Source organism: Tachypleus tridentatus, chromosome 12, assembly GCF_004210375.1.
Source record: "Tachypleus tridentatus isolate NWPU-2018 chromosome 12, ASM421037v1, whole genome shotgun sequence".
NCBI lineage: Eukaryota > Metazoa > Arthropoda > Merostomata > Xiphosura > Limulidae > Tachypleus > Tachypleus tridentatus.
In genome coordinates this window covers 74,667,349-74,693,625 of record NC_134836.1, presented here as the reverse complement: position 1 = coordinate 74,693,625, position 26,277 = coordinate 74,667,349, and the positions used below count along the sequence as shown (strand labels likewise).

The 26,277-nt window shown below is 34.7% G+C and overlaps 1 protein-coding gene and 1 non-coding gene across 3 annotated transcripts in view; both read left to right on the top strand.

Moving 5' to 3' along the window:
* The window catches only part of LOC143233636 (putative transporter HI_0519), a 28,181-nt gene extending 5,708 nt beyond the window's left edge, over positions 1-22,473 (top strand). Inside the window, exons 4-12 of one of the 2 annotated variants that reach the window (XM_076470076.1) lie at positions 726-867; positions 2,612-2,833; positions 3,704-3,865; positions 4,737-4,865; positions 8,104-8,231; positions 10,966-11,134; positions 14,551-14,709; positions 17,590-17,770; positions 20,542-22,473. In XM_076470076.1, coding sequence (XP_076326191.1) covers positions 726-867; positions 2,612-2,833; positions 3,704-3,865; positions 4,737-4,865; positions 8,104-8,231; positions 10,966-11,134; positions 14,551-14,709; positions 17,590-17,770; positions 20,542-20,579 — 1,330 coding nt within the window. In that variant the 3' untranslated portion in view covers positions 20,580-22,473. Of the gene's footprint in view, positions 1-725; positions 868-2,611; positions 2,834-3,703; positions 3,866-4,736; positions 4,866-8,103; positions 8,232-10,965; positions 11,135-14,550; positions 14,719-17,589; positions 17,771-20,541 lie in introns of those variants that run through there. The other variant, XM_076470077.1, reaches the window with a different exon arrangement.
* TRNAG-GCC (transfer RNA glycine (anticodon GCC)) lies at positions 1,575-1,645 on the top strand. The gene has a single exon. It is a non-coding gene; the product is annotated as a tRNA-Gly (tRNA).
* Positions 22,474-26,277: the final 3,804 nt, after the last annotated feature.

The following is a 26,277-nucleotide window of genomic DNA, read 5'->3' as shown; positions in this document are numbered from 1 at the left end:
GATAATGTACAGAACAACGTTTCGTCGTTCTTAGGCCATCTTCAGGTTAGTAAATTGAAGTTTACGTTTAATCCATTATTATAGAACTAAGCATAAGTTACTGTAACACGTGGGCTTGGGTAGATAAGTGTAGTTTAATGTTTGTTTCAAACCTATCTATGCAAGTGGTTATATGTGCATGCCTCCATACATGTATAACTAATAAATAAACTTAGTTTACTGAAAATTATTTAAACTTAAAATCTAAGGTCAGAGGAGGTCAAGTTCGATCTACATTTTGATCAACGTGTGATATTGGGTTCTACTAGTATGATTGATACACTTAGAAATTGTAGACTAGAGGTAAAACCGCTCACCAACGGCACCCGCCGCTAACTCTTAGACTGTTCTTGTACGACCGAATAGCGGGAGTTCGTTTTCACTCTTAGAACGCATCCACGACTTCAAAGTAAGGTGCGAGTCTTTGAGAAAACGAGTCTCGAACCTTAAATCCTTGCGTTCACAATCCGAGCAAGCTTAACACTAAGACAGCTTAATATCACATTGTACATATAAATAGGTGTATCCTTCCATTTTTGTTTTCCACTGAAAAAAAAAGCTTGAAAAAAAGATCCTTATTTTTCATTCTTAGGAAGTTTTTTTTTTTTCACTTTTGGAATTTTTCGTGTTTCTTTAGTTTTAATATTTCAAACAACTTATCCTGAATCGGTCGACATCTGATTTAGGGTGGCCTGGATTTTTGTATTTGGGGGAGTGGTTGCATTTTTGGTCATCGATACCAAAGACAACCGGAAACGACTTGTGTCTGCCGGAGGGCTTCTTGTACTTCTAGCTGTGGGCTATATCTTCTCAGCCCATAGGAAAAACGTAAGTCAACTGCTGTATACACTGTATCGTCTTTGATACGCGTTTTATTTACTGTATCTTCAGTAAGTCAAGACAGTAATAAAGAAAAATATTTTGTAAATATTTACTATTTAAAAGGATAACTTGGATGTAGCTATTCTGGTAGCAATGCAAATATATAGGTAGCAATCAGAGCCATTTAAAAATACCTAAAAAAAACATCTATTAGGGAAGACCTGAACAGCCACAGAGATCAGGGAAGACCTAAACGCTTTTGGAAGGTTTAGTTTGAATCTATTTCCTCATGTATTTGCATCCAACTGGCAAGACGGTCTAGGATAGTTTGTTGAGAACATTGTAATGTTGATTTAATTGTATTATATAGGAATGTTTTAAGTACCTATATATCTTATCATGTGAGTATATATACTCACATTATAAGTCTTGTTATCCCAGTTTGGAATTTATCTGAGTATAAATTTACTTTGAGGGTTTTGTCCTTTGTATATATCTTATATCTGGTATCAGAAACAGTTATCGCGTCGTATAGGTTCAAGGGTTACTTTTTTTTTTAGAAGCCATTTTTCAGAATTACTGCTAGTTTGGAGGAAGCCAATTGATGTTGAGGTTTGTATTTGAGATAAATCCATAAAATGTAATCGATTGTGTAATACTGATAATGTGTTTTTTAATGTAGATATAAGAACTTACATAATACTTTTATCGGAGCATCGGTGGTTCAGTGGTAGAATGCTCGCCTGCCACGCGGGCGGCCCGGGTTCGATTCCCGGCCGATGCAATGGGATTTTCTTTTTTAATTAGTATTTGAAAAACTTTTACCAACTCTTTTCATTTAAGTTACAACATGGCCACTAGTTGGTACAATTTACGGCACCCATCTATTATCTGTGAAGGATCTTCCTTCACCCAAAGCACATTGGGTTTTTTTTTACTTCCAAACTCTTCATATACCAATGAAAGGGGCAAAGGAACTATTTCAACAACTACTGTATAGGTGATACAGCTAGTACATAGTCCAGGGACTTGTATTTTAAAGTCGTATTTGAAATTTCGAATACCAAAGTTAAGAAGAAAATACTAAGTAACATACACGGAAACTAATTTAATTGAATAGGCGGGTAGCACAATTTTTCCTATGGTCTCTTAGGATCTAATTATGACTGTATATTAGTAGATTATTTCTTTTGAGATAAAAGTGTATATTTCTGGCTGTCGACGTTATCAGTGTATTAATAATTTTCATCTGATTCAAGAACAGTATCACTTTATGACGTATTTGTGGTCAGTTGTTATGTTGATTAGTCAAGCACAAAACTGTACACTGAGCCATCTGTGCTCTGACCACTATGGATATCGAAGCCCGACTTATAGCGTCGTTAACTTGCAGACTTACTGTTAAAACACAAGGGGGCAGTTCCATATAAACAATAATTGTAAATGTTATTTTTTTAGTCTACTTTTGTGTTATATTTCCGAATTGATTAAGAATCTCCTGCAACTGATTTTCATATGATTTTTTTTTTGTACTATTGTAAAACATCCTACCAGCAACTTTGGGACTTATCGTCATTTTCTTTGGTGAACGTGGTAAACAGTTCACTGTTAACTTGACTTACATGACTCACTTATACTGGCTTAAAAGTAACGCCAAAGTGCAGAGGATTATATTTTTGCGAGTTCACATGTTTTTGGTGTATTTATATAGCCTAGTTCTGGTAGTGACACCTTTATTTATGTTTTGCAGATTATATGGAGACAAGTTTTATGGGGTGTTATGCTACAGTTCGTTTTTGGTTTCGTCATTTTGCGGTTGCCGATTGGAAGAAAAGTATTTCAATGTTTGGGGGACAAGATCGAAGTCTTTCTGTCGTTTACTGATGCTGGTTCCTCGTTCGTGTTCGGTTACCTGGTTACCGGAAATCTAGAGGGCGTGTCACAAACTCAAGCAGGAATTTTTGCTTTTAAGGTGAAACTCATGATTGCTAAACTCATGTGTGGCTCATTTGTGTTTTTTTTATCTGTCTTTTACATATAAGAGCGGTAATTATTGGTATATGACTGCAAAAGTATATAGAAAGTGTGTAGTAATTCTCAGAATGTAAGTAGATGTTTAAGTGAGTTTTGTTTGGTTCTGTAATGTCCTTCTCTCACCAAATTCATCATCGGACACAGAACAAAATTACTTTATCTTAATGTGGCCTTTTCTTGTGTTTTTGAGTATCTTACTGATGAGGGGTGGGTTACCCTGAAACCACTGTAATCCAGTTGAACCCCAAATTTTATTTTTATCAAAATACACAATTTCAGCGATAAGGATAAAACGTGTATTATTGGTGTTTGTTTTGCTCTAGTTAAAGTAATGGTTCGTGTGGATCCGGTAAATGTAGTTATAAGAATAACCAATGTGACATTATGACCCTTGTGGAACAATTATAGTTGAGATAAAGCAACAATAAAAGAAGAAATGAAGGTGTGGGTTTAACCTTTTCATGTAGACAGTGCCAATAAATAATAGTAAATAAAACTTAAAACTGCCACAAAACATCCGACTTTTATTACCTTTTTTTCTGTTTTCTCGAATTGTGATTATGTACGATTTAAAAAGAATCAAAATGTCGTAATACAAGTATATGATTATTTCATATATTCAAATATATTGATTAAACCTCGAAATAAAATACGCATCATATTATAGTGTAAACCCTTATCAACTTTTAATAAAATCCCATTGTACAGATAAGGTTCGTTGCATGTGTTTTATCAACCTTGGTGGCTGTAATACAAGCTACATGATATTAATAATTAGAAACTAATGGAAACTTTGATCTTTCACCAGGGGCTTCCGGTGATTATCTTCTTTAGTTTCATCGTGTCCATTTTATACTATTACGGGATTATGCAGTGGTTGGTTTCTAAAACTGGTTGGTTTCTACAAGTAACGATTGGTACTACAGCATGTGAATCAATGAACGCAGCTGGAAACATCTTCCTGGGAATGGTGATAAATATGTTTTATTTATCTGTGTATTTGTTTTAATTATTCTAGCAGGTCACATGTTAAGTAAACCATATCATATTTATCCACGAAAAAAAAACAACTTTTAACCAGAAAACCGAAACGGATTACACAGACCTGCGAATTTAAACTTCATAAATGTTGTTCAGTTTTAATAACTGATTTTTCATAATTCAGCTACGCAGGTTTCGAAAATTATATTTATTTTCATATCACATACTTACATTTTACAAATTGGGAAGAAAAAACAGTCTTGCTTGGATCAAATTATTATTTCGTTTACCACAATAGTATTTTTTTATTATTATATTTGTTATATTTGGGTTCTGGAACGACCGATAAGACTGTGATGTCGCGATTAGTCTAAAGAAGTCTGTAGCTAGTGGTTGTTAGCATTTTAATAACAACAAAACGTTACGTGATTTCGATGAAAACGGTTCATTTGTGTAAAACTGCATATGTGAAAAATGTGTACGTGATAGAGTAAAATTGATATCAATTTCAAATTAATCGTACAGGAATCACTCCTAAACGTGTAAAAAAATCATGATAATAAAGCCATCGCAGACATATGGTATTTCATATAACAGAATATTAATAGTTCATTCATGTAATATTAGAGACACATATCTTTACACACAGGTGAGTGAGTACCCAGTTTCCCCATTATGTTATTTATTAATAATACCGTTCCACCTTTGGTATCTTTTTTTTTTTTAATCTTATGATTAAATTAAAAGTAAAGAAAGTCGGGCAAAGTCTTAAAATACATGAGATATTTTTCTTTTGAGGAACATAACGCTTTCGTATAATATATCTATTAACATTTCTTTTTCTTTCCTTTTTTTACAAGACGGAGGCTCCATTGATGATTAAACCCTATCTCCCTCTATTGACGAAATCAGAACTACACGCTGTGATGACAGGAGGATTTGCAACCATCGCAGGGACGGTGTTAGCCCTCTATGTTAACATATTTGGAGTAAGTAGAGTAGATAAGGAAATACCAATCTGAGAGGAGTGGGGAAGGGGGAGTTAACTGTAGAATATTGGTTTGTCTCGCATTAATAACTGAAGAATATCTAGAGCACTGGTTCCCAACCTTTTTTATGCCCCGCACCCCTAACAAATTTTAATAAGTTCTCGCACCCCTCACAGTAATTATTTATTGAAGAGGACATATTCAAGAATATCTAGAGAAGATAGCCAAGAATATCTAGAGGAGATACCCAAGGATATCTAGAGGAGATAGCCAAGAATATCTTGAGGAGATAGCCAAGAATATCTAGAGGAGATACCCAAAGATATCTAGAGAAGATAGCCAATAATATCTAGAGGAGATAGCCAAGAATATCTAGAGGAGATAGCCAAGGATATCTAAAGGATATAGCCAAGGATATCAAGAGAAGATAGCCAAGGATATCTAGAGGAGATAGCCAAAATATCTAGAGGAGATAGCCAAGGATATCTAGAGGAGATATCCAAGAATATCTAGAGGAGATAGCCAAGAATATCTAGAGGAGATACCCAAGGATATCTAGAGGAGATAGCCAAGAATATCTAGAGGAAATAGCCAAAGATATCTAGAGGAGATATTCAAGAATATCTCGAGGAGATAGCCAAGGATATCTAGAGGAGATAGCCAAGAATATCTAGAGGAAATAGCCAAAGATATCTAGAGGAGATATTCAAGAATATCTCGAGGAGATAGCCAAGGATATCTAGAGGAGATAGCCAAGAATATCTAGAGGAAATAGTCAAAGATATCTAGAGGAGATATTCAAGAATATCTCGAGGAGATAGCCAAGGATATCTAGAGGAAATAGCCAAGAATATCTAGAGGAGATACCCAAGGATATCTAGAGGAGATATTCAAGAATATTTAGAGGAGATAGCAAAGAATATCTAGAGGAGATACCCAAGGATATCTAGAGGAGATATTCAAGAATATCTAGAGGAAATAGCCAAGGATATCTAGAGGAGATAACCAAGAATATCTAGAGGAGATAGCCAAGAATATCTAGAGGAGATAGCCAATGATATCAAGAGAAGATAGCCAAGAATATCTAGAGGAGATATTAAAGAATATCTAGAGGAGATAGCCAAGGATATCTAGAGGAGATAGCCAAAAATATCTAGAGGAGATAGCCAAGGATATCAAGAGAAGATAGCCAAGGATATATAGAGGAGATAGCCAAGGATATCAAGAGAAGATAGCCAAGAATATATAGAGGAGATACCCAAGGATATCTAGAGGAGATACCCAAGGATATCTAGAGGAGATGGCCAAATATATCTAGAGGAGATAGCCAAGAATATCTAGAGGAGATAGCCAAGGATATCTAGAGGAGATAGCCAAGAATATCTAGAGGAAATAGCCAAGGATATCTAGAGGAGATATTCAAGAATATCTCGAGGAGATAGCCAAGGATATCTAGAGGAGATAGCCAAAAATATCTAGAGGAGATAGCCAAGAATATCTAGAGGAAATAGCCAAGAATATCTAGAGGAGATATTCTAGAATATCTAGAGGAGATAGCCAAGAATATCTAGAGGAGATACCCAAGGATATCTAGAGGAGATAGCCAAGAATGTCTAGAGGAGATACCCAAAAATATCTAGAAGAGATAGCCAAGAATATCTAGAGGAGATAGCCAAGGATATATAGAGGAGATACCCAAGGATATCTAGAGGAGATGGCCAAATATATCTAGAGGAGATAGCCAAGAATATCTAGAGGAGATACCCAAGGATATCTAGAGGAGATAGCCAAGAATGTCTAGAGGAGATACCCAAAAATATCTAGAAGAGATAGCCAAGAATATCTAGAGGAGATAGCCAAGGATATATAGAGGAGATACCGAAGGATATCTAGAGGAGATGGCCAAATATATCTAGAGGAGATAGCCAAGAATATCTAGAGGAGATACCCAAGGATATCTAGAGGAGATAGCCAAGGATATCTGGAGGAGAAGGCCAAGGATATCAAGAGAAGATAGCCAAGGATATCTAGAGGAGATAGCCAAGAATATCTAGAGGAGATACCCAAGGATATCTAGAGAAGATATTCAAGAATATCTAGAGAAAATAGGCAAGAATATCTAGAGGAGATACCCAAGGATATCAGGAGAAGATAGCCCTAGAGTGGCTTTATGTGAAATTCAACAGACTACATCAGACGAATCATGACAGAAAAAAAAAAAAGTAAAACACATTTGGTTTGTTTCGAAAATTTGTACAAAACTGGACAAGGACTAATCGTACTCCTCTAGTTTTCAACTGATAGACTAAATGGAAGACAGCTAGTCAACACCACCCACTACCAATCCTTGAGTTTCTCTAATTAAATAGGAGGATCTCACTGTTACACTTATAACGCACCTACAGTCTTGAAGTGCGCAGAGCGAGGTGTGATGTTTGATTTCCGTAGCTTATGGCATCAACAATACGATTTTATTGGTCCATTTAACCATGTTATTAGTTGATAACATTATACGTGTGATATAAGTTCAGACTATAGCTGAACGAAGGCGAATACAACCATAAAACTATCAGATGTAATATGATTTAGTTCTTTAAGTTATAAGCTCAGCTCCTGTTAGGCTTAACGAGGCCTGGCGAAATTTCAAAATGGCGACAACAAATTCTCTCGCGTCGTTTTCTCTATATGCGCATCACGTGCCCTAGTACTGTAGATAATGTTAAGAATGGAACACCGTGAATTCAAAGTACACATTTTTTAGGTATAAATATATCTATAAGGTATATATAATGATTCATCGATACACACGTTATATTTATAATGCAGGTGAAAGATGCTTTAATTTCACAAGATCTTAATGATGAACGTTTGTTGAAACGTCGAAGACTTATTCCAGTTCGTGAATCCTGGATCAGCGACAAAGAAACTGTACATAAAACTCACAACTTCTTGAATATATTTTATAACGATGATTTAAAGAATAAAACATATATAAATATATTATAAATATAAATATATTTGACACTACACTTGTTAAAGCGTTTCAACCTTCCAATGTTAATGTAGAAGGAAGAGGCTACGTCTTACAGAGCATACATACTGCGATACTTTTATATCTGTGATAAAGTTTTTAACGTAGATAATGTATTAGTCTTGTTATAGAACTTCTACAACGTTATTTTTTTATGAACGCTTATACGTTTGGTGAAATAAACGTCACAGTTTTCTGTTTTCACAGGTTAATGCTAGCCATTTACTGACAGCTTCGGTTATGTCTGCTCCTGCAGCACTGGCATATTCCAAGTTATTCTATCCAGAATTAGAACAAAGCAAAACCAAAGCACACGACATTGTAATAACTAAAGGGTATGTATTGGTAAATATATTGTGAATTATATATATATGTGTGTGTGTATAGCGTAATTATACGATATAAATATGTGTTATATACAAAGGTTGAAAGACTCAACACACCTGAAGTGTGGTGATTTACAGAAGGAGTAATTAATTACCTTACTGGACTTTCTGAGGCAAAGTTCTATCCTGCGACTATCAGATTATGTAAGGCGCATTTTTAATATCTAATGTTGAACCATCAAGACAACACAAGAGAAGGATTGGCTGCTACCAGTAGTGAAGAAATATGAATAAGTTGTTAACTGAAATAATCCAAGAACACAGAGGTACACTATAAACAAAGAAAGAAACTGTCTTGGAACTGAAAACAGAATAATTAACACGGAAGTCGGTCAACAAAAACAGTGTACAGAGGCTACTCCCAAAACACATAGTTGAATTGAAATTAACTGTCAAAAACTATAAAAATGGTGAGGCTAGTTGAATATAAGGTTAACTGTCAGAAACTTTACACATGGTATCAGGATAGTTGAATGGAAGGTTAATTAACTGTCAGGAACTTTACACGTGGTATCAAGATAGTTGAAGGGAAGGTTAACTAGCTGTCAGAAACTTTACACGTGGTATTAGGATAGTTGAATATAAGGTTAACTGTCAGAAACTTTATACATGGTATCAGGATAGTTGAATGGAAAGTTAATTAACTGTCAGGAACTTTACACGTGGTATCAAGATAGTTGAAGGGAAGGTTAACTAGCTGTCAGAAACTTTACACGTGGTATTAGGATAGTTGAATATAAGGTTAACTGTCAGAAACTTTATACATGGTATCAGGATAGTTGAATGGAAAGTTAATTAACTGTCAGGAACTTTACACGTGGTATCAAGATAGTTGAAGGGAAGGTTAACTAGCTGTCAGAAACTTTACACGTGGTATTAGGATAGTTGAATATAAGGTTAACTGTCAGAAACTTTATACATGGTATCAGGATAGTTGAATGGAAAGTTAATTAACTGTCAGGAACTTTACACGTGGTATCAAGACAGTTGAAGGGAAGGTTAACTAGCTGTCAGAAACTTTACACGTGGTATTAGGATAGTTGAATATAAGGTTAACTGTCAGAAACTTTATACATGGTATCAGGATAGTTGAATGGAAAGTTAATTAACTGTCAGGAACTTTACACTTGGTATCAAGATAGTTGAAGGGAAGGTTAACTAACTGTCAGAAACTTTGCACGTGAAAATGAAAGTATTAGCCACACTGGATGAAACACAACTTTATTTATTAAATATCTGCAACGTGATACTGTTGGTGATCCAACATTTTAAGTATGACATAAATCTTGTTACAAAAGTGCCTGTCGAGTTTACAGGTGACACCTACAATGATAATTTAATCATTTTGTAAATTGAGTAAACATAAAGTGAATTTTTCATCAGGCTAATATCCTGGTTGTTGTATACCGTAAGGCGCTACTATCTTTATGTGTAATTGATGTCAAGAAGTTATGGTTCCACCAAGGCAAACCAGCCATTGATACGTCGAAGTCAAAGTACCATTTCTTCCACAAGATGTGACCACTGTCACAGACCAACCATTAAAACTGTCCATGTACTATCAGATATGTTAACTTTACAGACATCACACTGGCCTTATATTTATATATGTAGAACATGTTTGAGTCTGTGGTCGTATAAATATATAACTTATTCCATTACATAGTGTGTAACTACATCTAAACAATCGTTCTTAAGCAACTAGTGAGTTTACCTCTTATATGCATTGGGAACATTCAACAATACAAACTAATAGATGAATTATGTGATTACGTCAGCCATTTGTTCCCAATCATTACACTTTTTGCCTTCATACAGAAACTAATTTTTTTATTTTAATGCTGCAGTACTTTTATAGATTGAGAATTTGCCGTTTCTCGTTCAAGCAGGGGCAGGGCAAGTGTCTCACCAGTTACAGTCTGGGCTACATCACTGTACCCAAGAACGAATGGTAGTATATGCCTTAACTTTATGAGATACCAGTCCTGGGCTTGTATGAATTCTGAGGATCCTCACAGGTCGTCATTTGAAGTCGATAGATATCCTTAAAAAGATTGTAAAGAGGACTGGAAATACAATGACCTTAGGTTATTGTGTCAAATTCTCCTGTAGTGGTAGTCGTGTTACTGTCCACAATCAAGATACCATAATGGTGGTGAAAGAAACAATTGTTAGGCCTAAATGTTCATTCTAGTATCAGTATTCAAGATCATGAATTACTAATCTGTATAGATTGTAGCGCAGGAACACGTGTCATAATTTTTTATTTTATATATTTTGAATATAAGTAAGACACAGCTTACTTTTTTATTGCACGCATTTTGAATTTAAGTAAGGCATAGCTAATTTTTTATTTAATGTATTTTGAATGTAATTAAGATATGACCCATTATCTGTATGTGTTACAAACCTTCTGCATGAATTTTCTTTCATTTACTTATGATATTTTTCTGGGAACCGAATCCTTATAACTAAAATAAACGATTCATATTTTTCCCGATTATTTAAAGCAGGGGTTTCTGAACTATTTTCAGTGAGGACATGCTTCTGTATATTTTATTTATATTTTGATTATTCTTCGTTTGGTGAAACTCTCACGATAGTAGGTTCCAGATGTTTTGCTAACTGTTCTAACAGTGCTCCCTGTTTTCGTTTCTCAGATGTAACATTGTTATTTTTACAGTACGGAAACCAATGCCTTGGAGGCAGCAGCCAATGGCGCTAGTTCGGCGATAAAAGTGATTGCCAATATTGTTGCCAATCTGGTTGCATTTGTCGCTTTTGTGGCATTTTTGGATGCAATTTTGCAATGGTGTGGGAACCTAGTAGGCTGGGACTTCCTAACGTTCGAGGTAACCTGCAGTTTTATTTTAATTTTATTTTTAATTTTCTCACTGTAAGTTTTAATCTTGTGAAAAATCTATTAGTTTGAAAAGAAAGCGCAGTTAAACCAAGATAAAAAATTGGTTCGGTTTAGACCACACAGTGCGGTAATAATTAACATTACACTGACTTTGATATCTCTCGCTTATTAAGTTGGGTTTCTCCTTTTCGGCCCGGCATGGCCAATCGTGTTAAGGCGTGCGACTCGTAATCTGAGGATCGCGGGTTCGCATCCCCGTCGCGCCAAACATGCTCGCCCTATCAGCCGTGGGGGCGTTATAATGTGACGGTCAATCCCACTATTCGTTGGTAAAAGAGTAGCCCAAGAGTTGGCGGTGGGTGGTGATGACTAGCTGCCTTCCCTCTAGTCTTACACTACTAAATTAGGGACAGCTAGCACAGATAGCCCTCGAGTAGCTTTGTGCGAAATTCAAAAACAAAAACAAATTCTCCTTTTCTGTAAATTCACAGTGTGAAAGTTATGAACCACCACTTTCCGGGACTACTGATCCAACGTTGTTGAAACTATCTTTTTATTAAATTACTATATTAATTACCTGTATTGAAACGTTTTGTGTGAATAATCATTTTACATAGTATGTTTAGTTATCGAATAGAATATAAATGAATAAGTAAGCAAATAAAGAAACAAATAAATAAGTAAATCGTGAATCAAACTAGGAGATCAGACTGTTATGGTAAACATAAATATTAAAATATTAATTAATACTTCTACCACCAGAGGTGGTCTTACCTTTTCACGATTAAAATTTATATTACTACAGTTGGCTGTAGACAGTCAAAGGTAGTTTCAATGAGGTATTGTATCCACATCTTATTTTATAAACTTAAGCTCTATACTACTAAAACTGTTTTAAGTCCATAGTGTAAGTAATTTAAATATTGTCTATCCTTTCGAAAGGATAATATAAAATCCTTTTTGATGCCTGTCTATATTATAAGACTTTTAACATTTGTAACCACATGCTCACAGGTGCCAGTCGTTAAGCTTGTGAATGTTGTCGGAAAGGAACAGAGAAAGTATCCTAATCCATGTTCAGTTTTTACACTTGCGACTCGTAGTTAATTGGCGTTACTAAGTTTTGATATACATTTAAGTAATATGTTATGAGCTTTTATTCTGATACATGAAGGGGTTTATTTTAAACTAACTTAGATGTGACTTATCTTTATTTTATTATTGTTTTAAACAATGTAAACACAGTAAGGTTTGAAAAGGTTTCACGAAAGCAATCGTCCCAGGTAGAGTGTGCGTGTTTACTTACAACAAAGCCACATTAAGCTCTCTGCGTGTACACTAAGGTGATTCAAACTTATTTAAGCATGGTAAATCGATAAACTTACCGCTGTCCCATCGCGTGACCCCACTCAGAGAACTAAATCAATTTTTATCTTCTATGTGCATATTATTGCAAATTTATACATGAATGATTTAATTTAATATACATTCAAGGTATAGTCTATTGTATTAACCTAATATAAAACACATCCGTAAACAGCATTCTTTCCAGAGTAAAGTGAAACACAACATAATTGAACAGAAGGAGCTGCCATCTAGTGCCTTTTGAAAGAAGTTATAAATAATTCTACTTTTACTTACGATTAAACTGTTTCGTTCCTACCTTTAACGTTCATTTTGCTTATTTTTACTTGATTTAATCATTAATTATGACAAACAACAGTAGAAGAACAAAATATTACAATAACAATAATTTATTTTAACAAAATAATAATAAATTTTCTTTGTGCTTATATCTATGTCGACAACTGTTTTACCTTATTCATAAGCTCTCCTCATGGTTTCAGCTAAACAACATGATCTTAAATTGTAATTGTAAATTATCATAGCATGTAAAGTTAGTAGATGTATCACTAGATAGCGCTCTATTAGAATATTTTGCCTCTTGTTTATAGGTTGATTAATTTACAATTGATACTTGAAACCATTGTTACATTTTGAAACTCCACAATTACAGAACTGAGGGAAAAATAACAAACAAAAACAATGAGACTGTACGTTTAAAAAATATTTCATTTATTACGACAACGGTTTCGACAGTAAAAACACTAATTAGTTATTGTATATACGTGTTTTAAAATTGTTGTTTTTTTTATAATTTTTCACCATAAGTGAAATTCGAAAGAGAACCTATGACGCATAGGTTTAATGCGATCTTTGATTGGTCGTATATTCTGCTATGGTATTTGTATTTTTGTTTGTTTTGAAATTTCGCGCAAAGCTACACGAGGGCTATCTCCACTGTCATTAATTTAGCAGTGTAAGACTAGAGGGAAGACAGCTAGTCATCACCACCCACCGCCAACTTTTGGGATACTCTTTTAAAAACGAATAGTGGGATTGACCGTAACAGTAAAATGCCCCCATGGCTGAAAGTGCGAGCATGTTTGGTGTGACGGGTATTCGAACCCGCACCCCTCAGATTACGCGTCGAACGCCTTAACCCATGGACTGCACCATCAATTTTTATTTAATTAGTTTAACTACTTTTATCTCTTGGTTGGTAAACTACATAAAGTATTACTGTTTTATTATTAGGTTTGGTTTTTTAGATAAGCACAAAGTTACACAGTGGGGTTTGGCCCTAGAGGTATTGAAACCCAATTGTTAGTGGTATGAGCCCTCAGAATTATAGCCGTCTTACCAAATAATTTTGGTCTATTAGAGAGAAAAGACACATTTAACTATCATTCATTGAGAAGATGTTTCGGATACTTGCTTCTTAAACGCAATACAATATTATAAAGACAGCGTCCCTCTGGTGAGCAAGGTGTAAGTTTGTGGGTAGAACGCAGATAGCCCATTGTGTAGCTCTACATTAAAAACAACAATTACTAAAGGTAGTTCGGAGAATTGAAACCAAAACTGAAATTGTTACAACAATTAATGTATATCTTCAAGTCGTAATCGTGGTTATTAAAATAAACACATGCTTTAAATAAATAATAATATTTAATATTAATGGTCATTAAGCTCAACACTCTGTAAAATGTTAAATTTATTTTCTATTAGAAATTAGTAATTGTAGTCCATGTCTCACTGAATATCCCCATCCCCAGTGGGTTGGCAGCAAGTCTGAAGTCGTATAAATAAAAAACTGGGTTTCGCTACTCGTGATGGGCACGGCATTGCTAGCCCATTGTGTAACTTTATGACTAACAATGCAATTTGTTTAAATTCGGAGAAGCACTTAAGGCTTTAGATGTTCTTTGTTTTACTATATATTATCATAGATTTGTAGTTTGTAGCTGCGGATATTTCAAGTCAAATTAAACCTTTCTTTTTTAATAATCGATTTATTATTTTATTCTGTAACTCTGCGTTTTTGTTTGTTTGTTTTCACAGTGGATTTTGTCAAAAGTCTTCATGCCGTTAGCTTTCCTAATGGGAGTTGACTGGTCAGAATGTGGCGAAGTTGGACAGTTACTTGGTCTGAAAACTATAGTTAACGAGTTCGTTGCTTATCAGAAACTGAAAGAAATGAACGATCAAAATTTGCTATCTGTAAGTTGAGTAAGTTTTCAACGATATTTGTGTTTACTGTCATTAGTTAATTACAAATGTGTGTGCATTAAACCACCACAACGAAACACCAGTTAACCTCTGACCTTTCTTAGTGTTGTTTGGATATATTTGTTTATTTATACATTGGTTATGTCCACATATATATGTTGTTGATAAAAATTTACTGATCAAATGAGTTATATAACATTTTATTTTATTTTAACTATCAATATAAAAATACAACTGTGGTACTTATACTATATATTTTACAGTTTTTTACACCAGCTGTGTTCAGGGTAAACTCCTACTTATGCTATATATTTTACAGTTTTTTACACCAGCTGTGTTCAGGGTAAACTCCTACTTATGTTATATATTCTACAGTTTTTACAGCAGCTGTGTTCAGTGTAAACTCCTACTTATGTTATATATTTTACAGTTTTTTACACCAGCTGTGTTCAGGGTAAACTCCTACTTATGTTATATATTTTACAGTTTTTACAGCAGCTGTGTTCAGGGTAAACTCCTACTTATGTTATATATTTTACAGTTTTTACAGCAGCTGTGTTCAGGGTAAACTCCTACTTATGTTATATATTTTACAGTTTTTACACCGGTTGTGTTCAGGGTAAACTCCTACTTATGTTATATATTTTACAGTTTTTACAGCAGCTGTGATCAGGGTAAACTCCTACTTATGTTATATATTTTACAGTTTTTACACCAGCTGTGTTCAGGGTAAACTCCTACTTATGTTATATATTTTACAGTTTTTACAGCAGCTGTGTTCAGGGTAAACTCCTACTTATGCTATATATTTTACAGTTTTTACACCAGCTGTGTTCAGGGTAAACTCCTACTTATGTTATATATTTTACAGTTTTTACAGCAGCTGTGTTCAGGGTAAACTCCTACTTATGCTATATATCTTACAGCTTTTACAGCAGCTGTGTTCAGGGTAAACTCCTACTTATGTTATATATTTTACAGTTTTTACAGCAGCTGTGTTCAGGATAAACTCCTACTTATGTTATATATTTTACAGTTTTTACAGCAGCTGTGTTCAGGATAAACTCCTACTTATGTTATATATTTTACAATTTTTACACCAGTTGTGTTCAGGTTAAACTCCTACTTATGTTATATATTTTACAGTTTTTACAGCAGCTGTGTTCAGGGTAAACTCCTACTTATGTTATATATTTTACAGTTTTTACACCAGCTGTGTTCAGGTTAAACTCCTACTTATGTTATATATTTTACAATTTTTACAGCAGCTGTGTTCAGGGTAAACTCCTACTTATGTTATATATTTTACAGTTTTTACACCAGCTGTGTTCAGGGTAAACTCCTACTTATGCTATATATTTTACAGTTTTTTACACCAGCTGTGTTCAGGGTAAACTCCTACTTATGTTATATATTCTACAGTTTTTACAGCAGCTGTGTTCAGTGTAAACTCCTACTTATGTTATATATTTTACAGTTTTTTCCACCAGCTGTGTTCAGGGTAAACTCCTACTTATGTTATATATTTTACAGTTTTTACAGCAGCTGTGTTCAGGGTAAACTCCTACTTATGTTATATATTTTACAGTTTTTACAGCAGCTGTGTTCAGGGTAAACTCCTACTTATGTTATATATTTTACAGTTTTTACACCGGTTGTGTTCAGGGTAAACTCCTACTTATGTTATATATTTTACAGTTTTTACAGCAGCTGTGTTCAGTGTAAACTCCTACTTATGTTATATATTTTACAGTTTTTACACCAGCTGTGTTCAGGGTAAACTCCTACTTATGTTATATATTTTACAGTTTTTACAGCAGCTGTGTTCAGGTTAAACTCCTACTTATGTTATATATTTTACAGTTTTTACAGCAGCTGTGTTCAAGGTAAACACCTACTTATGTTATATATTTTACAGTTTTACAGCAGCTGTGTTCAGTTGTGTTCAGGGTAAACTCCTACTTATGTTATATATTTTACAGTTTTTACAGCAGCTGTGATCAGGGTAAACTCCTACTTATGTTATATATTTTACAGTTTTTTACACCAGCTGTGTTCAGGGTAAACTCCTACTTATGTTATATATTTTACAGTTTTTACAGCAGCTGTGATCAGGGTAAACTCCTACTTATGTTATATATTTTACAGTTTTTACAGCAGCTGTGATCAGGGTAAACTCCTACTTATGTTATATATTTTACAGTTTTTTACACCAGCTGTGTTCAGGGTAAACTCCTACTTATGTTATATATTTTACAGTTTTTACAGCAGCTGTGATCAGGGTAAACTCCTACTTATGTTATATATTTTACAGTTTTTACACCAGCTGTGTTCAGGGTAAACTCCTACTTATGTTATATATTTTAGTTTTTACACCAGCTGTGTTCAGGGTAAACTCCTACTTATGTTATATATTTTACAGTTTTTACAGCAGCTGTGTTCAGGGTAAACTACTACTTATGCTATATATCTTACAGCTTTTACAGCAGCTGTGTTCAGGGTAAACTCCTACTTATGTTATATATTTTACAGTTTTTACACCAGTTGTGTTCAGGTTAAATTCCTACTTATGCTATATATTTTACAGTTTTTACAGCAGCTGTGTTCAGGGTAAACTCCTACTTATGCTATATATTTTACAGTTTTTACAGCAGCTGTGTTCAGGGTAAACTCCTACTTATGTTATATATTTTACAGTATCAAAAAGTAAAAAAAGGAAAATATTTGTAAAACTGAATGTAATTAAACACTGCTATTGTTTTTAAAAGTCATAGATTATTTACGTCGTTATACACACTTGTTGTAATTACACACTTTTATTGTTATAAACCCTTTTTGTTGTTGATGTTTTCACACATTTTTTTTTCATAGGCCCGGTCTAACGCTATAGCAGTGTACGCTCTCTGTGGATTTTCTAACATAGCTTCTATAGGGATCATAATAGGGGGACTAGGAGCAATGGCTCCTGAGAGAAAGCCAGATTTAGCCCAGCTTGCTGTTCGGGCTATGTTGGCTGGTTCTGCTGCTTGCTTCATGACTGCTTGTATTGCAGGTAAACGTTGTCTTTGTTTATAATTCCCTGTTTACTGTTTATGGTATGTAGAAGTCACAAACAGCGAGTAACGATGAGCAGGTGGTAGAAAATAGTTTATCATACAAACAGGTCTCACACTTTAATTATTCCACTGTTTGTAGAACACGTCTCACACTTTAATTATTCCATTGTTTGTAGAACACTTCTCACACTTTAATTATTCCATTGTTTGTAGAACATGTCTCACACTTTAATTATTCCACTGTTTGTATAACACTTCTCACACTTTAATTATTCCATTGTTTGTAGAACACTTCTCACACTTTAATTATTCCATTGTTTGTAGAACATGTCTCACACTTTAATTATTCCACTGTTTGTATAACACGTCTCACACTTTAATTATTCCATTGTTTGTAGAACACTTCTCACACTTTAATTATTCCACTGTTTGTATAACACGTCTCACACTTTAATTATTCCATTGTTTGTAGAACATGTCTCACACTTTAATTATTCCACTGTTTGTATAACACGTCTCACACTTTAATTATTCCACTATTTGTTAGAACACTTCTCACACTTTAATTATTCCATTGTTTGTAGAACACCTCTCACACTTTAATTATTCCATTGTTTGTAGAACATGTCTCACACTTTAATTATTCCACTGTTTGTATAACACGTCTCACACTTTAATTATTCCATTGTTTGTAGAACACTTCTCACATTTTAATTATTCCACTATTTGTTAGAACACGTCTCACACTTTACTTATTCCACTGTTTGTTAGAACACTTCTCACACTTTAATTATTCCACTGTTTGTATAACACATCTCACAATTTGATTATTCCACTGTTTCTAGAACATGTCTCACACTTTAATTATTCCATTGTTTGTAGAACACCTCTCACACTTTAATTATTCCACTGTTTGTCAGAACATTTTTCACACTTTAATTATTCCACTGTTTGTTAGAACGGTTCCCACACTTTAATTATTCCACTGTTTTAGAACACATCTCACTCTTTAATCATTCCACTGTTTGTATTCCAGTCTTATTTCAAAGTTTAGTTTGGTTAACTTCACAGCAGTGGTTTTCGTAGATTCCCCTTTCCTGCTAGGCCTGGCATTGCCAGGTGGTTAATCGAAGGTCGCGGGTTCGAATCCCCGTCACACCAAACATGCTCGCTCTTTCAGCCGTGTGAGCGTTATAACGTAACGGTCAATCCCACTATTCGTTGGTAAAAGAGTAGCCCAAGAGTTGGCGGTAGGTGGTGGTGACCAGCTTCCTTCTCTCTAGTGTTACACTGCTAAATTAGGGACGGCTAGCGCAGATAGCCATCGTGTAGCTTTGCTCGAAAGTAAAACAAACATAACAAAACCTTTCCTGCTCAGGAGGTAACATCTGTACTTACAATTTACAGAAAGCACCTTTGCGAGATCTATACCTAACTGCCCTCTGTCTAGTAAAGAACATACCCTGAGATATTGGACACATCACTTTTGAAGAGTTGTTTGTTTCCTGTCCAAACAAATTCTATTAATATTAACCGTGCGAGTTTCATGCACCGTCTTTTCATACAACTTCGCCTGAAAAATCTTGATTCATTATTCATGATAAACCAACGTTTTTTTGTTTCTACACATTCGTTAGATGGGTTCAGTTTCGGGAGCCAAGTATATAATTATACCAATACTACTGGACATAGTATGGCTACCAGAACTTTTGTAGTTTTTATACTGATGGGGCAATCTGATTGATTTTATGACAAGCAGTCACAGTTACCATAGTAACAGGTCGTCCTCACGTTATAAAAGGTCGCAATTCATAGTACTTTTTTTTTTATATACTGTTATCTTAATTAATTTCAGCAGATAACCTGATGTGGCTTTGCTATAAGAAAACACATACACACACTTAATTAATTACAATACTTGTTTTGTTTGTTTTTGAATTTCGCACAAAGCTACTCGAGGGCTATCTGTACTAGCCGTCCCTAATTTAGCAGTGTAAGACTAGAGGGAAGGCAGCTAGTCATCACCACCCACCGCCAACTCTTGGGCTACTCTTTTACCAACGAATAGTGGGATTGACCGTCACAGTATACCCCCCCTTCACGTCTGAAAGGGCGAGCATGTTTGGCGCGACCGGGATGCGAACCCGCGACCCTCAGATTACGAGTCGCACGCCTTAACACGCTTGGCCATGCCGGGCCAATTACAATACTATATATATATTTTTTTTCACATTTAACCCCCAAATTACCGACTTGGTTTAATACTGTTTATGACCGTTAGGGTCCACTTATTGCATCATATTGAGTAATTTTATGTTTACCCTGTTACGTCAGTTAGTGTAAATAGTTTATGAAATATCGGGTGAAATTACGTGTTTTCTCTGTTAAGTGTTTGTTGGTTATCACAAAATTACACAAAGAACAATTTGTACTCTGACCACTACGGGTGTCAAAACCCGTTTTAGTGGTATAAGTTCGCAGACATACCGCTATGCCTCTGGGGGGTCTGTGTTAAGTACAAAACGAACCCCAGTGAAAACAGAAATATTAATGAAAGTATGTTTACATCTTTAGTATGTGGCTCGTGCGTTATTAGTAACCCTGTAACCAAGAAAATAATAGAGGCACGAGAAATGTGTTGTATAATACGAAAAACATCTTTAAAGAACCAATGAAAAATTTCTATCAGCTATTTTACCTCATGATTAATCAAGGTCTACCTGTCAAAATGTAGCTAAGAAATAACGTTTATTTTTGTTTGTTTCAGGTACGCTTTTGGAAGAAGCGGTTTTTCCAGCCACGTGAATAATGTTTGCTAACCGGATACAAGTTTGTTTGTTTTAAAATAATATGTTAAAAATATTTACGAAACCGAAGGCGTTGGTGGCTTTAAATTTATTATTATGATATAACTGACAAACTACGTGTTTAAAAATGCTGTCTTTTTCCCACACTCTAAAATGAAATAAAATTTCATTTTGAAGAATTTAAAGAAAAAAAACAAGTAATGACCACACTGTGAATAAAACCCTCGTGACAACGATCTCTAATTAGTTTATTTATTGATTGGTTTAACAGTTAATTTAAAACTCGTGATGGGTTCGATATTTAAGGGGTTTTGAAAAGATGTTTCCTTTGAACGCACAATTCAGTAGGTAGAATATTTGAAAAAATTATCCATTAAATCAAGTAATTCAAAACGTCCCTAACTACAGTGTATAAGATTAAAGCTTTTCTGAATGTTTCATAATTAATCTGGTACTTTTGAGTTTTGAACGCGTGTTGTGATTAGTTTTAATTTTACAGAATCTCAATACAATAATTTTAATTTTAGTAATTAGCTATACAACAATATCACATGCATTATAATTTGTGTATCTGTATGACGATAGCAATTTTTAATTTTAAATCATGGACCCGGGCGTAGCTCACTTGTCGAACTGTGGATCCAAAGTCACGTTTGTTTCTCTTTGCTAGAAAAAAAAATCCCATTTCTATGTCAGTTAAGAGTAGTCCTAAGGGTTTATGGTGGGTGCTGTTGACTAGGTTCATTCCTCCTAGCCTATTATTTCAAAATTAATTTCAGCTAGCGCTGATAGCTCTTGCAAAGCTTTGCACATATATCCAATACAAACCACGATTACCATAATATTGACCTTTTTCCCTTTCCTAATAGATTGTTCGTAGTACTATATATACTGTGTAGCACAACACTCATCCTCTTTTATCTACTATACAATGTGAGACAGAGAAGCGTAGTAAAGACAAAACGATTTTTAAAGACCTCGTAGGAATATCATTAAATACATTGTATAAGATATTTTCAAAACTATCCAGTGTTTGATACCACAACCAATCAAATATAGAATATAATTCTGCAGCAAAGATGTCAGCTTCTAACGAACCGGCCCGTCACGGCCAGGTGGGTTAAGGTGTTCGACTCGAAATCCGAGGGTCGCGGGTTCGAATCCCCGTCGCACCCAACATGCTCGCCCTTTCAGCCGTGGGGGCGTTATAATGTGACGGTCAATCTCACTATTCGTTGGTAAAAGAGCAGCTCAAGAGTTGGCGGTGGGTGGTGATGACTAGCTGCCTTCCCTCTAGTCTTACACTGCTAAATTAGGGACGGCTAGCGCAGATAGCCCTCGAGTAGCTTTGCGCGAAATTCAAAAAACAATCTAACGAATCATGTGGGAAACAAGTGATAAAGAATTATTAATTACGTAAACGTTATAATTTTTTTTAAGTTGTGGACAAAATGCGATATTTTCCAAACGACGTTAGAGCGATCTAATTAATTATGTTAAAATAACGACGCAGAAGAAGTGAATTTATCGAAATTCACACTAAATTAAAAACAGAAAGCACGTGTGAAACTATCTACAAAATATGTTTAATGGTGTTGAGTAGATATAATTAATTTGCACCTTTTACGTTTCCAACGTTTAGTAACTAAAAAAAATTATTTTCATATGTGTCAAATTAATATATTCCAGTTCCGGTAAGCCTGCAGAGTTAAGAAACTTTAAATCCAGGGTTCAACACTCGTGGTGGGAAGAGCACAGATAACCTAATGTGTGGCTTTGCGCTCAAAAGCAAACAAACATTTTCCATATTTTTAGTCGTATATACATGTATTTATGTATTTAGAACATAATTAATTAGGGTAACAAATAAAGCTAAGCTAGAAAAAAATAAACTTACTGAAGTTATGCTATTCTGTGTCTTCCATAAAAGACCCGACATATCCACTGGTTCTAGATAATCTATACATATCAATTCTCCTATACACGGGTGTTCTTAACATTTATGCATCAGTTTGTCATCATTAATGGTTAGATTTTAACTCGTTACTGGAAGTCACGTTTTTGCTTTTGACATAGTCTATAGCTTAGTATGCCAAAACTGTAAATTCAGTTATCTATGTTCCGTTCACGCTCAACACTTTGGAGCCATCGATACGCTACGAAAATAATTGCTACTTTAATTAGAGTATTCCAACAGTTGGCGGAGGATGCTGTTGACTATCTGCCTTTCGTTTAACCTATTGACTCACAATTGGAAATACCAACATACAAGTTCGGTGATTAATGTTCGTGTGAACACACCACATATAGCTTGTTCTATTACATTTAGTTATACACAGTGGATATCAAACATTTCACTTATCTCACACAATACTTTAAAATACGATATTACACAACATGTTTGTGTGATTTTCTTTTGATAACTTTATAAAAAAAATAATATAAATAATAGTTGGGTAAGTGGCGAGTAGGGTTATTTTTTTTATTACTAAAAGAACGATTAGGCTAGAGTGAGGAGAAAGATAACTTGTTTATTGTTGAAAGATTGGTTGGACTAGATGCGAAGAAGGCCAAATTGTATATTGTTAACAGGTTGATTGGATAGACGTCCATACAAATCCAATAACGTTTCCAGTTAATACATCTGTAAAGAGATAGATGTCCTATACTAACTTCACCTCATGTTTAAATCGGTTTTAAAATACTGAAGTGCTTTGGTTGTTTTCCATAGCTGTTTTTGGCTAATTTAAGAGGTATATAACAGATTTAATGTGTTTATTAAAAAACATTTTATAATCTAATGTTTTCTCGTAATATCCAAAAATGATCAAATCAAATATTTAAATAACATTTTGAATCTGTTCAAATTCTATAAATTTTTCACTTAAGCTAGTATAAAGCTACAACAGAACGGATGAAGATAAGCTTTGTGATAAATAAGCAGAAATATGAAAAAGATAATTGGCCTGTATCATAAAATAAAGAAACAGCACCGATAACAAAAATACTGTAAAGGAACCTATTCTACTGTAAACAGTAGAGAGAATTATTATAAATGTATCGTTAAATTTCACGGTCAAAGAATGAACTTTCTCAGTGGCAAGTTTTGGGATTATATAAAGCTAAAATACTGGGTTTCGATACCAACAATGGGCAGAGCACAGATAGTGCAGTCTGTAACTTTGTGCTCAATGACAAACAAACGGATAAAAATACAAGCAGAAATAGTTTATCTGCGTTAGAGTTAACTAAAAATAGTTTTAATTTATGTCAACATGAGAAAGCAGATATTTAAACTACCTTAAGTAAGAGCTTATATAACTTATTCATGTACAATAGGCCTAACTAAAAAAACTGAAACTAGGTGATTTACTACAAATTTAAGTTAGTAAAGAAAAACAGTTAACTGCATCTTAAGCAAGACACCAGTGAAAAGGAAAAAAAAGAAATAGAGGAACAGTTAATTTGAATTCAACAATTATAAAAAAAGAAAATTAATTCTAGCTGATTTATGTTAAGTAATAACAGGTTAATTATAATAAAAAATAAGTAAAAATATTAAAAATCAGATATTGTACAAGTACTCATGGCGTTAAAGTAGCAAGGGATAATACGTAAATACAGTAAAATTAAAAATAAATATATTCTTAACTTACACTGCTGGCCAAAATCTTAAGGCCAGTAAACATAAAGAAAAAATATGCATTTTGCGTTGTCAGACTCAAACACTTATTTGAATAGAGCTTCGAACGATGAAAACAAGAAAAGGGGGGGGGACTTTTAGCATTTGATAGAGAAAATGTGAACACTATGAAATTAGCCTAAATACTAGGTGAAAAGTTTAAGGCCATACCAAAAAGAAGTCCTAAACAGGGTAGGAAATGCCCAACAAGAGGTCTCAGTAGTGAGTTGCACGGCCGTCATTGGGAATAATTTCAAACATTCGCTTTGGCATGGTCGATATAAGCGTTTGGAGAAGGCTTGCTGAAATGTTATTCCAAGTGGTGAAGATGGCTTCACAAAAATCATACAGTTTGGAATTGACGTCCATTTCTATAGACTTCCCTTGCCATCCACCCCCAAACATTTTCAATGGAGTTTAGTTTGGGCGAACACACTGGATGGTTCAAAAGACTCACATTATTCGCCATGACAAAGTCTTTTGTCTTGCGGGCATTGTGGATTGCAGCGTTATCCTGCTGAAAGATCCAGTCATTTCCACACAAGCGAGGGCCTTCAGTCAATAAGGATGCTCTCTCCGACATGCCAATGTAGCCAGCTGCTGTTTGACGCCCCTGTATAACCTGAAGCTCCACTGTTCCATGGAAGGAGAAAGCACCTTAAATCATGATGGAACCTCCTCCACTGTATCATGTAGAAAATGTCTCCAGTGGGATATTCTTATCGTGCCAGTAACGTTGGAAGCCATTTGGACCATCCAGATTAAATTTTTTCTCAACAGAGAACAAAACCTTCGTCCACTTTTCTATGTCCCATGTTTGGTGCTTCTCAGCAAAGTTTAACCGAGCTGTTTCGTGGTGTAGCCTTTGAAGACGTTTACGGTTTTTAAAGCATTTCTCTCGTAGATGCCGTCTTATTGTTCTTGAGTTGCATTCTGAGTCCGTAAGGGTCTTAATATGGTTCGACGATCGGCTGGTATCTTTCCGGACAACCCATCGAATCCGCCTGCTTAACGCCGGCGAAATTTTATTGGGCCGACCACATGAAATTCTCGTTCCGTATCCCTCAGGTTCTTTTAAGAAATTTGTAACAGCAGTTTTACTATGCCCAATCTCACCAGAGATGGCACGTTGAGAGAGACCTTGCTTTTGCACCTCGACAATTCTGCCACATTCAAGCTCTTTCAACTTTTTAGCCTTTGCCATGTTTTTACCCAATGTAACACAGGAGATGTCAGTGGGAGATGGTGACAACACTAATGCTTGAACACAAATGACTAAATTTCGTTACGTATTTATCGATTAACGCTTCGTTTCAGTATGGTCTTAAATTTTTGACCAGCTAGTATTCATGCTAATTTCATAGTGTTCACATTTTCCTTATTAAATGCTAAAAAAGTTTAATTTTTATTTTCCCTTTTCTTATTTTCATCTTTCGAAGCTCTAATAAGTAGAAAGAGGTGGTCCATAACGTAGTTTGTTTTTTTTAATTTCGCACAAGGCTACTCGAGGGCTATCTGTGTTAGCCGTCCATAATTTAGCAGTGTAAGACTAGAGGGAAGGCAGCTGGTTATCACCACCCACCGCCAACTCTTGGGCTACTCTTAACAATGAATAATGGGATTGACTGTCATATTATAACGCCCCCACGACTGAAAGGGCAAGCATGTTTGGTACGACGGGGATTCGAACCCGCGATTCTCGGATTACAAGTCGAACGCTTTAACCCACCTGGGCCTACCATAAAGTAAATTAGATAACTTTACTTAGTTTTCATGTTCCTTGTTATCTATTTTTAAAACATAAACTGTTAAGGAAGGATAATTAAAAATAACCGATTTATACTGAGAAAACTAAGTGTAAAAATAGGAATTAGTGATCGCTAAAAATAAACACATAATTAATCAGAGTTACATTTTGATGTCAAATATTAAAACTGACGTCAACCTGTGACAGACAAAAATTATTATTACAAAGCGTTAAAAAACTGATGCTCATAAAATGTGACAAATCATG